This window comes from Mus musculus, chromosome 4, assembly GCF_000001635.26.
Source record: "Mus musculus strain C57BL/6J chromosome 4, GRCm38.p6 C57BL/6J".
Classification (NCBI taxonomy): Eukaryota; Metazoa; Chordata; class Mammalia; order Rodentia; family Muridae; genus Mus; species Mus musculus.
Genome location: NC_000070.6, coordinates 104,827,082 through 104,841,735, shown reverse-complemented (window position 1 = coordinate 104,841,735; position 14,654 = coordinate 104,827,082). Strand labels below are relative to the sequence as shown.

At 43.8% G+C, this 14,654-nt stretch overlaps 2 protein-coding genes across 6 annotated transcripts in view; one reads left to right on the top strand and one right to left on the bottom strand.

Annotated features, from left to right (window-relative positions):
• Positions 1–6,435, bottom strand: part of Fyb2 (FYN binding protein 2) — a 181,564-nt gene extending 175,129 nt beyond the window's left edge. The window contains exons 1-2 of the mRNA XM_017320219.2: positions 6,117–6,435; positions 5,526–5,584 (exon numbers count right to left, since the gene is read on the bottom strand). The gene's annotated coding sequence lies outside the window, so the exon portion shown is untranslated. The remainder of the gene's footprint in view (positions 1–5,525; positions 5,585–6,116) is intronic.
• The window catches only part of C8a (complement component 8, alpha polypeptide), a 60,809-nt gene that overhangs the window by 34,752 nt on the left and 11,403 nt on the right, over positions 1–14,654 (top strand). For all 5 annotated transcript variants that reach the window (NM_001290645.2, NM_001316667.1, NM_146148.2 and 2 more), the window contains one exon: positions 13,656–13,781. In NM_001290645.2, coding sequence (NP_001277574.1) covers positions 13,656–13,781 — 126 coding nt within the window. The remainder of the gene's footprint in view (positions 1–13,655; positions 13,782–14,654) is intronic.

The following is a 14,654-nucleotide window of genomic DNA, read 5'->3' as shown; positions in this document are numbered from 1 at the left end:
CACATCCTCATTTGAGGTTCCTTCTTCCCAGGTGACTCTAGTTTGTGTCGAGTTAATAAAACACACTACCATATGGATATACTTGTTTGCTTATGGTCTCCCTCTTTCTGAAATGTGAGCATCGGTAGGCACTTCTGCTTTGTCATTTTCTGCAGATTTATTTCCCAGCACAGTGCATGGACCATAGCAGGGATCTAATGACTGGTGCTGAATCCATCATCTATCTGTCAACCCATCTACCTACTACCTATCACCTATCTATGTACCTATGTATGTATGTATGTATGTATGTATGTATGTATGTATGAATCTATCTATGTATCTATCTATGAATCTATCTATCTATCTATCTATCTATCTATCTATCTATCTATCTATCTATCTGATCTGATCTTCCTCAGAACAAACTGGTATATTTTCCATATCAAAGTCATCCATTTGAGACATGAATGTGCCCTATCCAGGATGTCTAACAGAAGAGGCACTTAATGGAACATAAGTTCAATTCATAGAGCTCAAAGATGAGATACCCACAAAATTGCAAATTATGATAAAGACCGTATATAAGAGAACATTGACAGGGTGTAGAAACAAAGAATGCTGGCATGCATTGGCAAGGAACACTCACTTAGCTCTGTGTGTTCAGAGATAGTCTCTCTGAGGAGATAAAATCCAAGCCATGCTAAGAGGTAAAGTATAATGAGGAGATACCAAAGCAGGAGAGGGCATTCTGGGCAAAGTGGGTGGCTTTGAGAAAGACCCTGCAGGTGGAAGACGTGTAAGCGGCTTCAGAGTGAAAGGAGGCATGCGTGCTGAAGCCTTTTAGCAAAGGGAAGAATATCAGGAAAGGACTAAGGTTTTAAGAGGTGGGGCCTGGAGTGATAGCTAAGCCACAAAGCATATACTGCTCTTGTAGAAGACCCGAGTTCATTTCCCAACATCCATGTTGGGCAGCTCAACACTTCCTGTAACTCCTGCTCCAGGAGGATCTGATCCTTCTGGCTTCTCTGGGTACCTATATTCATGCTCCCATACTCACATACAAACTCATACATACATAGAAGTTAAAAGCAATAAACAAACATTTAAAACTATAGAAAGTCTCTCAAAGACCACCTGACAATAGATAGAAGGGTGGAGCATATCTGCAGTGCCATGGATGTCCATCTGGGTGCAATGCGGTCTGACCCATTTGACTATAGACTGTTTGGCTGCTATGTGCATCACAGATAGAAAGCAGTGAGGGTGGACTCAGGGAGATCACTTAGAGGCTTTTGCTGAGTTTGTGAAGGAGATAAAGACCTGAAGTAGGAGAACATGACAGATCTGGGTCATGTGACAGCGAATCTTGATTGGATTAAGACATGCTTAGGACATTAGTCTTTGATGGTGTTGTCAGAAATGACCACAGCTGTCCTCTCACCTTGTGCAATCATCCTCTGAACTCCCCAGCTTCCTAGAACTGACAGGAAGTGACCAACCTTTATTATGTCACCATCCCAGGTAATTTCACATGAGTTTTCTCATTCATCAGTGATCCTGGGAAACCTGTTTTCTTAGTTTTAGCAGGTTAAAAGTACTCAAGGCTTTCTGAGCTAAAATCCGCATTTACCTTTTTTTCCATGACGGTTGCCTGTATAAGGACTCCCAGTCTTTAAATACCATTGGCTTCCTCTCTGTCTCCCCGTCCATCACTGGTTACCACTCCTGTGTTCACAATCTCTCTCTACCTCCCCTGGGTGTCCACTTCTACCATTGATTGGGCTGCCTTCTGCATTCTCTGTCAGACTCCCCAGGGACACTTAGATGAGGAAAGTGGCAATGGTGGAAGGATATCCCACAGATGACGTTGGGAATGAATGATGTGGCAGTGGTCTGCTTTAGTCCTTCTTTTTAGTTCAGGACTTGGGACATTTGTTACTATGCAGTTTGTGTGGTGGGGTCGGCACTCAGAAGACTGATGGAAAAGGTTTGCCAGGTTTGGTCTATGTGGAGAGAGTCTATCCCAAGAATAAGGGAGAGAGGGTAGACGGTGTGACAATTAACCAATACAGCAGCAACTGAAGCACTATGATAAATAAGGTACCATTCAAACAGTAGTTACTGTTGTGAACTGGTATTTCATGTGGGCTCAGTCAGGTACTAAAGGCATCTGAATTAAGAAAAAGACCTGTTGTGGTAGCAAAGAGTCTAAACACTTAAGTCAAAAACCCAGGGGGTGGGGGGGGGGTGGGCAGTCTCCATTCTAGGTGGCTCTGACCAATTACTACCAGAGCTCCTTTCACTTCTCAGCTTCAAAGCCTAAATGAGGATGGCAGTAAAGGTTTATTCACAAATGATTTCATGAACATGATAACATGGTAAACATTCAATAGATGTTTTCCCCTTTAATGCAAGATATTGATATGATTATTTAATTGATCAGTTAAAATCATGGGACTAGTTACTCATTAATTGCACCATTCTGAGAAGATTACTTAATCACACAAAATTCAATTTCATCTGTAAGCTGGATATATTATCCTTCCCCCTCATGGTTAAGGATAGGCAAATGAACTTATTTGTAAAGAACACTTAGAGTAGTGCTCAGAAAATGTTAAAGTCAGATCTGGAAGGCAGCTATGCTAACTGCTAGACCACCAACTCCTCCAATAAAATCAGCTCTGAATCAAACTGCTGGGCTGTGTGTGTGTCTGCCACTTATCAGCCCCGTGGCCCACGGACACATTCATTAATGTTTCTGAACCGCAGTTCCCTTCTCTTCCAAACGAGACAATGAAAGATGTACTTTATAGATTTGTTTTACTAATTTATTTTTATTTATATATGCATTGGTGTTTTCCCTGCATGTATGTCTGTGTGAGGGTGTCAGGTTTCCTGGAACTGGACTTATAGTTTGAACCACCCTGTGGATGTTGGGAGTTGAATGTGGGCCCTTTCATACTAGGAAGAGCCACTAGTGCTCTTAACCACTGAGCCATCTCTCTAGCACCACAGATTTATTTGAAATCAGCACCTGCCCCAGAGCCTAATAAGGAAATTCAGAAGTGTTAGCCATTCTTGAGCTAAGAAGCTGTTGTTGGTCTTTGTCTATGTTCTGGATCTATAACTGAATACCTGACAAGGTTACTTACCTAGGAGATCGATTTAGAACTCATGGGTCTAGAGGTCAGGTAGTTTGAACACCTGGCATAGGTAAGAGTCCACATTGCACCATCACTTGGCAGAACAACCAAAAGGCAAGCGGGTACACAGAAGGGAAAGAATGAATACACCCACTGTCACTTATGAGAGCCCCTCCCCCCAGACTACAATATTGAGAATAGAATTTCACCATGAGTTCATCTTCAGGGGATGAATTACAGTCAGAGCATGGCAGTGACATTGTTACTGTGTGCCTTCCAACTTCCCAGCCTTCCCAACCTTCCCAACCTTCCCAGCCTTCCAGCTTCTGAACGAAATCTTAACTGTTCTCTCATCTGTAAAGTGGGAATAAGAAGAAGACCTATATCACAGGGTTCTGCAGCTGGCCAGTACTGAGACATTGCTCAAACAGAAGGGAAATCACTAACATGTCCTGCCCGCAGTGGCTGATGTTTCGGCTGTAGACCCGAAGCCTCAGCCATCATGTCTCCTCCCCCAACCTGTCCAGTTTTTCAATCAAGGTCATTCATTTCTGTCTCCAGATCTTCATCCAGTTTGGGAGGGTCTGTTTTTCCCATTTGTCAAGGTCACTTTGGATTCTCATCACTATCTTTCAAAGTGTTAACAACTCTGTCTGAATCAGTGTGTGTTCTCCATCATCCCTGCCCCTGATGGATGCCAGATAACAGTGACCCTGGAAAGGCCCTTCCAGCAAGAGTGTAGTTCATCTGACCCTTCATTGATCATCCTCTTCCATCAGGGTCCTTGGGCCAGCTGACCACCACTAACACACAACTTAGAACAAGCCAGAAGGGTAGAATTAATTACTGCTTCCCTGGCTCTACCTCCTGCCCTCCTGCCTTCCTTATTCATCCATCCCTTTAGCTCTCTATTAAATAAACATCTGTTAAACACACTTAACATGGGAGGCACTGTCCAGATACCAACATGATTAATACGTATTCTCGCTCATCAGGGGGGCCAGAGAAGGCAGTGGGTTTCTCTTTGTTATAATCACCTGATTATAGTCATGGGTGATTTACTTTGTGGGTAGCCAAATGAGTTGCCACCCAAAGTGACTAATGATTTAAATTTTCATTCACTGTACCTAGAATCAACCAAAGTATTTGATTTTAATAAAATATATTTACATGTAGTAACACCCAATATTTGTAAAGCAAATATACAATCACATCTGGTATTCAAATTAATCTCTGTAATAGTTTCGTGAGGAATTGTGTTATTATTTCCTCTAATTTTTTAGAGAGAAATCTGAGGCCCAAAGACCTTAAGTAAACACTGTAACGTGACTCAGTGCTGATCCAAGGTCTTCTGAATTAGAGTTTGTATATCTTCCAAGTATGTATCCCTTTTCCCGTACAGCGATACATTCTTCCATCCATTCTGATGTTATACAACACCATAGACATGCTGGCAAGGCCAACAACCAGTTACTGGGCATCTGCTGAGAGGTTGACATGGGGCTAATAAATTAAAATTCATTATTTCAGTTAATGAGAAGGCATTTGTAAAAAGTAAAATAAAATGTATAGTTTACAAAGTACTGATGTTCAGAAATGTCCAATAATGTCCCCAGTGTCTTGCATCTATCTCAAAGATGTATTTCTATGTATCACTGGAATCAGGTGTCAGTCTTGGAAACTGTAATCTTAACCAACAATTCTATTGTGTCTCAAAGATCTTGTATCCTCAGGCTTTTCAAACTTCAGAATATAACCTATTAGTGGATTGTCAAAGAAATTTAGTAGATCATGAATAGCATTAAATTATGACCAACACATTAAAATATGGTACGATGCAGAATCATGTGTGTCACTCAAAATATAAGTAAGTACTAAAACTTTATTTAACTGAATGTGTGGAGGCTGGATCCCAATGTAAAATGTATTTCTTACTTTTAGAGATAGTCAAAAGACTATTAAAAATTCTGCCCTAGTATGCTGTGCTCCAGTGATTATGCACATATACCAAACCATACTAATAAGGGAAAATCACCAATAGCCACAAAAGAGGCACTAGGAAGTATATTAGTTGGCGCTCTCCAAAGAAAGAGAATCAGTACTATATATCTATCTAGAACTTTGTACAAAATATATACTATTAATGGAATTTGCTATAAGGGATAAACTCACAAATGAGTCATCCCCAAATGTTTTGCTAGCAAGCTGGAGGCCCAGGACGGCCATACAGACTGTAAATCTGCACTGAGCACCTGTGATTTCTGGTACATAGAGGTGAAGGATCCAGATCCCTGCCCTAGAGCACTGTGCCGTTTTCTGGAGGTCCCTATAACACCATTCTAGGGTAGAAACAGACACAAGCAAAAGTACAAAGGAGAGACCAACCCATTTTTTCCCTACCTTTTCCAGTTTTCAGCCTCTGTTGACATTCAAACCTTCAGGGAGTCGCATGGGAGTGGCTGAAACAACAAGTAGGAAGGATGAATGTTAGCAGGTCAGCGTCCAGGCTTGCTTCATGCTAGATTCAGTTGAGGAGGCCTTGGCCCTGTGTGGGTTATGCTAGGAAGAGTAATGACAACAGTGGCCAGGAATGAAGTCATTGTGGGCTTCAAAATCCAGAGAAGATAACCAGCTACAAAAGGCATAAAAAGATTAGCATTAACCTGGAGGGTCCCTGGTGCTGGTAAAGATGGTCAGCATCCATATAAGTGTGCATTGGTCTTGTCCATATTTCATTTAACCTCCATCTAGGTTGCAGTGCTATACTGAGACACATTCATCCCTGAACATTCTCACATTCTCTTTGGGATTCTGCAGTCGCTCTCAGTCCTTCCTTGTCTATCTGGTGCATGCTCAACCTTAGGTTTCTGTCTAGCTCATATAAGACTTCTAAGCAATCATTCTATCTCTCCATTTCTGGGCTGGATGCCTGTCTTTAAGAGTTTCAGTGGCCTTTAGACCTAAATATATGTTTCACTCTATAGCATGTACCTCTTTCCAGATGGGTTCCATTGTTTGGTAAATTTGCAGAGTCCTGCTCAAGGATGGAAGCTAAAGCCCACTGCAGATCAGAATCCTAACTTGACACACATTCTTTGGAGCTTTCCTTGTTCTCTGCAGAGTTGCGTGTTTTCCTAAGGGGTAGTCACAGCTCCTTTGGACGAAAAGAGGGTGAGGTAGACAGAAACGTGATTGTAAAGAGTCCTATATTCATGGCTAAGCAGTCTGGAATGGCCCAGCAGGTCTTTTGCTGTGCCCGCTAACCAACCAGTCACCCTGAACAGACAGTAGCTGGATTCTAACAAGCTCCAGGCTTTATCCCCCAGTTACCATGACAACCAGGCTTCACGGTGATGGATGGTATTGATTGACTGACAGACTCCTGGTGTCTTGGCTCCATCCCCATTCCCCTTAAGTCATTTGCATACACATGGAATTGAGAGTCACTCAGAGCCATCCTCTGACTTTGTCCTGATTTTTGAATTTCCACTTCTGATATCATTGAAAATAGCTTCATATTTAAAGGAAAAATCTTATGTGGTATTATAATGCTTCCCACCCTTAGCTTTTCAGGCAATATAACAGGAGGGCATAGGCTTTGGGTACCTTGGTTTATCCTCCCTGGATGCTTACTTACCTGTAATCTGGGTGTTGCTTGTACTGGCTTCACTCACCCGTGTCCTAGCAGATTATAGCACTAAAGTGTTGATGCAGAGAACCTATCATCACAAACTTACCTGCAGCCTACAGTCTAAGATCTTTCATATTGAGACTCAGGAACTCAGAGCCTTAGGAACCTGCAGCACTTCCCAAACCAGCAATAAGTGGTAGTATTTGGCCTTGAATAACATTTCTGTGAGCTGTTAACAAAACATCTCACCATAGCCCCAGGAGGGGACTGTACTATAGTCACCTTTTAGGTAGACAAACTGAAGCATGGTGAAGTCAAGTAATTGTCCAGACAGAAGCTGGACAGAAATGGGATTTTAGCTAATGGAGTCTCCCCTTCAGAGCCTGGCCTCCTACACATTGCTCCTTCTCATGGCCAGTATCATCATGCAAAAGCAGAGAATCTAAAGATCATCTCTCATCAGCTGGGCAGAAGGCTGGAATGCAGCCCTAATATTACCGTTGTGAGTACACCACATGGCTACCACTCCCTGAGTCTCCTTGTATAATGAGGACATCACTGGAGGGCAGCCTTTGCAAGGTCCTTTGGGGGACCACCATTGATCCTAATGATATGTGATGAGTGCTTCTCTGCCTAGCATCACTGGCATGATGACGTAGGCACATGTAGATTTGAATAAGCACATCTAGCTTTCAAAGACCTGATTCTTGAGTTGCTAGTCACGAAACTGGAGTGAGTGAGGCAACCATAGGAGCAAAGGCATGTCGGATGCTTCATCGTGCTGCACACTCTTTTCAGAGACTCACTAATAGAAACATTATTCCCATCTTTAAGACCAGAGAACTGAGGCACAAAGGGGTTAAATAAATTAGAGTCACACTACCAGTTAACAGCTTCAGACTACATTCTTAGTCGCCAGACTCACCCTCCTCTAGTAAGCTCATATGGTCATATCCTCCATGTCCCGAAGATAGTTGGAACGAGATGATGATGATATAAAGCAAAGGAAAACACTTTTTAAAACACCAAGATTTAACCATGATTATGATGAAGCTCTGGTTTGCATCTTTTTGTAAAAGAGCACACGAAACTGCCCCCCCCCCCCAATTCACACAATTCCCAAGAATACATATGGTTCCTCAAATGCTTTAGTGTTATTGTCTAGAAACGGTAGAGCTAGCTGGAACCTGAGCACTCCTGAGGGCATGGAACATGCAAGGCTCTGTGCTGGACCTTGCCTAACCAAACAGTAGCTTCTGATCTAATAGAAAAAAAAAATGGGCTAAGAAATAAAAAAATTTCAAGGATGTGCTAAACACTGTGCTGGAGGGAAGCACAGAGGTTCCATGGAGATCCCTAGGAAGTGGGGAAAACCTAGATAGAGAAGAGCAGGAAGAGGCTCAATGAATGGAGAAGAAGGCTATCTGGCCACAAGGAGTAAAAGAGACAAAGGCACACGGTACTCACACCCGCCAGTGGTTAGCAAGAAACATGAATTTAAATAGATGAATGGAAGCACGACAAGGACAGGTTGGATAGGTAGCACACCTCAGCCAGTCCAGCCACAAACTAAGCATTTGTCTTCCCCACTGCGATGGCAGGAAGGACACTAAGACTCTCTTTTCCCTTTGAAAAGACTGTTTGTGCAGGCAGCCAGTGTAGCAGAGCGACACAGCAGATAGATCATAGTCGCCAAGTGGCGTTTGTTTGTCAGGGAGAGATAAATACTGTATCACACCTGTTTTCCACTTCATACCTTTAATCTGAAGAACAACAGAGCCTCTCTGTGTTTCTGCACCTCAGACGTCGAGCTGCCTACTTCTACTTCAGAGCCCCGTGGAATGGGTAGTACTCACGCTGAGGTAGGAAGACAGCTATCTCACACCTGTACCTCTGCCATGCCAAACAGGAAAGCAGACGGTAGACTTGGTGGCCAGAGACATATTCTTTGAGATCCTGGACTGCCAAGCAGACCTTCCTTAAAGCAGCCCTTCTTGACACCAGGCTAGAGTGAGATGCAACACCCCCACCCCTGGGGGGCGCAGTTCCCACTTTTTCAAATCTAGAATTTATGTCAACCTTTCTGAGTACTTACTGTCTTGTCACTGGGAACATGAGCCCTCCACATGGTAGGGCTCTCATGTAGACATCTCTCTGCTGTCTACAGCCTACATTTTTTTTTCCTGAGTGTTTTTTGATCGGCTTGCATCCAGAATCCTCTTTTTGACCCCTAAGGCAGACTGCTCTGGCCTGCTACACATTATCAGAGCACTCCTCTGTCTGTTTACCTGTCTTCCCACACTAACTGTCCTTGATCCCCTTTATTCCCAAGACACCTGTGTGTGCTCTGAAACAGTGTTATGTGCTTATCAAAGTTGCCTCAAATGCTTTCTTGAAGCATTATGGTCTGATTGTAACATATCAGAATCTCAGCATGAGAAGACCGCAGGTCTTCCACTCTTCTTGCCTCCTTGCTGACCCCTGAGAAGCAGGCAGCCAGCCCCTCATTGGTCCTCCTCATGAGGAGAGTTCTCTGTCCTCTGAGGCAGCTCATCTCTGGCTGGCTTCTGATCATCATGATGTATCTCTCTTGAGGAGTCTAAAGACACCTTTCTGAAGTCTCTGTTCATCTGATGCAAGTTCTTAGCCCTGTAGCCACAAATTCAAGCCTTTTAAAAGTCCCCTAGGGTTCCTTCCACTTAGCACGTGCCCCCAGAGAGTTGTCTGGTAGTGTTACTACTCAACTGAGGAGAGCTCTCCATGCTTTCAGATAAACAGTCCCCATTACGAAGGTTATGGCTTTGAATGTGGCTCACAGGGTTAAAAAAACTTGCTACAGAAGCCAGAGAATTGGAGCTCAGAACCCAAGTAAATGCCATGAGCATGATGGGAAGGCAGGGATGAAGGTCTTGTCATATATTGCTTCCTACTGTCATGATAAAGACCATGATCAAAATCAACCTGACTTATAGGCTTCTCCATCACAGTCCATAAGGAAGGAACTTAGGGCAAGAAATTGGAGGCAGGAACTGAAGCCCAGCCTGGAGAGGGCTGGCACTCACTGGCTTTCTTACCATTGCTTACCGGGTTGAATTCTTCCATAACTTAGGAATACCTTCCCTGTGGTAGCACCACTCAAAGTGGGCTGAGTCCTCCCAAACCAGTCGTTTATCAAGGAGACCCCTGCAGACATGCTTGTAGGCAATCTGACAGCAGCAGCAGCTGAGCTGAGCTGAGCTTCCTCTTCCGATGCCAGGCATGTGGACACAGGCCTTTGATCCCAGCACTCCTGAAGCAGAGTCTGGTATATACCTGTGAGTCTGGGGGCAGCCTAGTCTACATAGGGACTTTCAGGACAGCTAGGGCTACATAGTGAGACACTGTCTCAAAAATTACTTACTTACTCAATTAATTAATTAATTTTGAAAAGAAAAAAAGGGGTTCCATCTTCCTAGATGACCACAGGTTGTGTCAAGTAGACAAAAACAAAAACAACAAAACAACAAAACAAAACAAAACAAGAAAACCTAATACTAATTAGGCCCCACATTAGTGAGCTATGGGTTTGATTGAGAGATCTACCCTCAAAGATAGATTATGGAAGACTCCCTAAGTTCCTTGGCATCTACTTTGAGCCTCTATACACATATGTACATACATGAACAAGCAGGTACACACACACATACACATACACACACACACACACACACACACACATACACACACACACACAGAGAGAGAGAGAGAGAGAGAGAGAGAGAGAGAGAGAGAAGACAAAATCTTCTATTGTTACAAGAACACTAAGGACCTAAGGACATCCACCCCCTTAGCATTTTAAGTCTATAGCACAATGTTATTAATGACAAGAACAGAGCTGTACAGAAATATAACTGAGATTTTATGTCTATTGATTGGCAACTCTCCCTTTCTCCATCCTCCCAGACATGGAAACCATTAAGATCTCCTTTACTTTTAATGGTTGCACTATTTAGATACCTCATGTAAGGGGAAGCATATAGTCTTGTCCTTCTGAGCCTGGCCTCCTTCAGTTGACATACTGTCCCGATGCCCATCCACTGTCTTAAGTTGCAGGACTTTCTTCTTAAGGTATTTTAATGGATAAGCAGTGTTTCCAGGATAAATGTATTACTCAGGGCTGAAATCAGAGTCTAGATCTCTCTAACCTGGGAGGGGAGCATGGACTTACCCCACGTATTTTTCTAGTTATCATTTTCATCTGGCTTCATCGCCCAGATAACCTGGGAGTAACCAGAACTTCAGCTGGTGTCTGCTCAGCTCTCCACATTCCTCAGGGTGTGCTCGTATGTTGGTATTTTGTCCCCAGGGTAAACTGTCACAAGTTTCCCAAGTGAGTCTCATTTTTCTCAGACTGTGAATCCATTCAATCTCCTTAAGGGTTCCTGATTATTAACCAAAAAGCCCTGCTCTGCCCCGCCCCACCCCACCCCACCCCACCCCACCCCACCGAGCCCTGCCCTGCCCCAGTTTTCCCAGCTTTTTTTCAGTTCTTATTCTGAGTAGATGCAATGAGGTTGACTACTGTTTCCCTATGTAAGGCCCCTCTGCTGCGGAGGCACTGACTGAGACAGTATGTGCCACAGTGCACTGGTGTAAACTACCAGACACCTTCTGCGGAACCATCATGTTCCAGACTCACCACCTGAGAACCATCTGCGGCCCTAGCTTTTTGAAAATACAGATTTCTAATTTCTCATAAATATAGACTCGGAATGAAAGGAAATGGGCCCTTTTAATCCACAGTTGGGTATCGTGAGGTGACATGAGCTCACAAAATTCAGAATTCAAAGGCTTCAAGCCAATTTGAGTTTGATCTGCCCCAAGTCAAGGTCTCCTGTGGACCGTGATGTGACGGGGTGGATGTAGAACATTGGCAGAGGGTTCTTTCTATAGATCAGGTGGCCTGCCTAGGCCACACTGGTTCTCCACAACAGCCTTACACCTTACTCTTCTCTGCACTATATCTCTCTACCTCTTTCTACCCATCCCTCTGGATATGTCCTTTCTTCCCATGTTAATTTCAGCTCCTGCATTTGAATGCAGGTTTGAGCTCCTCTATGGTACCCAGCTCATTGGCCTTGATGTCTCAGTGGGCTCTGTATGGCTACCTCCGTTGGTAGCATCTCCCACAGCTTCTTTTGAGAGCCTTCTCATCGGCTCTGCTGCATTCCAACAAGCAACTCTCTGATATAGATTTGCTTCAGCTGGTACATGCGTCTCTCTCTCTCTCTCTCTCTCTCTCTCTCTCTCTCTCTCTCTCACACACACACACACACACACACACACACACACACACACACACACACACACACTAACCTTATAAGGACTAGTTAATCAGAGTCACATCTGACGCACAAGAGTTTTAACCCAAGATAGTTACATTGCCAGCACATGATGGGCCAGGATAGTACACAGCAGGTGCCTACTACATCTATTTCTCTCAGAGGACAGGATGCTTTAGTCTGATACAATAACTGAGGATGGGGAAGATGCTGCAGGCTTCTGAGTCAGACAGTCATTCACGTGAATCTCAGCTTCCCTGACTTCAGCCTCATGGCCTCAGGTGAGACAATTCACCTCTATGAACCATATTCATCCTGACTGTAAATTAGAAGTGTGTGCTGGGTGTCTGAAGGCTCTTCAGCTCTCAGAATCTATGATTCTCTGAGTCATGGTCCTCCCTTACTGGCTAGTATCTTATTTTGGGCCCCTCAGAAAGCAAAGCCACTGCAGACAAGTGTCATGGCTCAAACCAAGCTAGAATTCTCTTCTGCAAGCACTTTCTGGCACTGGGCCTGCAGATCGTTTAAGAGCACAGTTGCTCCGCAGCGCTCTTCAGCCCGGATGCATCAGGCAGTGCTCTGAAGAGTTCAGTAGCACTCCACTGTTCGCTGAAGAATTCACTCTGGCTTCTGCCTCTGAATCCTTTCCATCTACTTTTACTTATCACCACTGAAGCATTATTTTTTTTTAAAAATTAAAACAATTAAATATGCTCAATCTTCCTCAACTAGTTATGCACTAGAAATTGGCAGTGCTTCCATGGAAACAGCAGAAGTCCTTTACGTGGTGCTGAGTGGGCTACTCAGAGCATCTCTTCCTCCAGGCGTTTGCTTCCAGCTCCAGAGGTGTGCAGAAACTGATATTCCTAGTGTCTCAGAGGACTTCCACTGATACATGCCTGGGGTGGGGGGAGAGAACAACCCCTTCTTTTCCACAAATGAGAAACTGAGGCCAGTGGGATTGTGGCCTTTTTGCAGAGTTCTCAGGTGTCAATGGTTGGGACTTGAAGTTGTAAGTTTCCTTCCAGTCCCTTCCCACGGGACCACAACATTTGTTCACTGAATGTCTTTCATTTATCAGCCATTTCTTCTGGGGAAAAACAATGACTGAACTTCTGATTAAAAAGAACAGTGACAAAGATGACCAGAGATACACAACTAGAGGGAGCGACGCGTATTCTGTTCCAGAAACGCATCATGAAGTAAATGCTATTTGAACAGGAGCTTGGATAGACTTTAGAAAGAGTGAAGGGAGGGAAGATGGCATTTACACTGGAGAACATCCTGTGCAAAATGGGACGAAGCCCAGGGCTGAATGGAGATGGGTGAACTAGAACACTTGCTTCAAGGAGACTCAGAGGAGAATGGCAAAGGAAAACCAAGGAGAATCTAGAGCCGCTTGTGCCCATCCCCCACTCCCCAATTTCTACAGGTGTTTGGATGGCCATCCACAAGAGAGAAAAGTGACTATTTCAAAGAACCCTCTCTGCCTCCAAAGCTTTTTCTAGCCTGAGCTAGTTGTACCATGGCAGCTGTCCTTTCTAATCCCAGTACTTTGTTTCTGTCTTCCTGCTATAGGTACTACTGTGGATGAAGTCCAAAAATGCATTGGCGGTGGCATTGGCATAGGAATTAAGGATAGTACAATTGAAGGAGTAGGTATATCAGGAGAGTTTTGTGAAAACTCTGGAGATGGTGACCGTGGTAAGTGTTTATCATTGGGTCTTCCCAAGAGTGAAGCCTGACTTTCCTTGGGACACATCATTCGGGCAATGACCCTCTTCCTCCAGCGGATTCCATTTCAAGTTTCCCAAGCCATAATTTAGGTATAATGTCTCTGGTTTGGGTCCCCCTGCCTACACAAAAGTCATCTTCCAAACATTCAGCTGTCTAAGTATGCTTCCTAGATTCCAGAAAGACATGGGGTGAAACGGGGGGTATGAATAGCATGTCTTGTCATCTCATCAGGAAATGGTGCTGAGGCAGTAGGCAAGTCTCTTGGGAGAAGAATTTATGACTTCCAAGTCCAAGCTCAAAGAATAATGACCAGTGAAAGAAAGCACATGGATAATCAACATTTTGTGAACATATCAGTGTGGGTGTTTGTTCATTCATTCATTCATTCATTCACACGCTCACTCACTCACTCACCTGTCAAATACAAATCAAGTTTTATTTTTTCAGGTGAGGGACAGAGAAAGGATTATGAAGACAGCTGATGATGTAGTAAAATGAAGTGCATACTGAGTCAGCTTAAGTAATACACATGGCCTAGGTTATTTATGTCTTGAGTATTGAGCCAAATTACCTATTTCTGATGACCTCTCAGGCTCTCTCCTTGACCTGGCAAATGCTTACTCTGTCAACAACTAATTTTTCTTCCCAACTGGCCCCATCAAACTGCTTTCTTCTCAGTATCTGCACTGAGAACTGTGGTGATATTTATCAGAACAGCTGCAGTATTTGTCAGGGAGAGAAAGAGCAAGAACAAGAGAGAAAAGGAGAGAGGGAGTGAGGGAGAGAGGTGGAGGGAGAGAATACAAGAGCCAGCATGCACCAGGTTAAAGTCCTGATCCA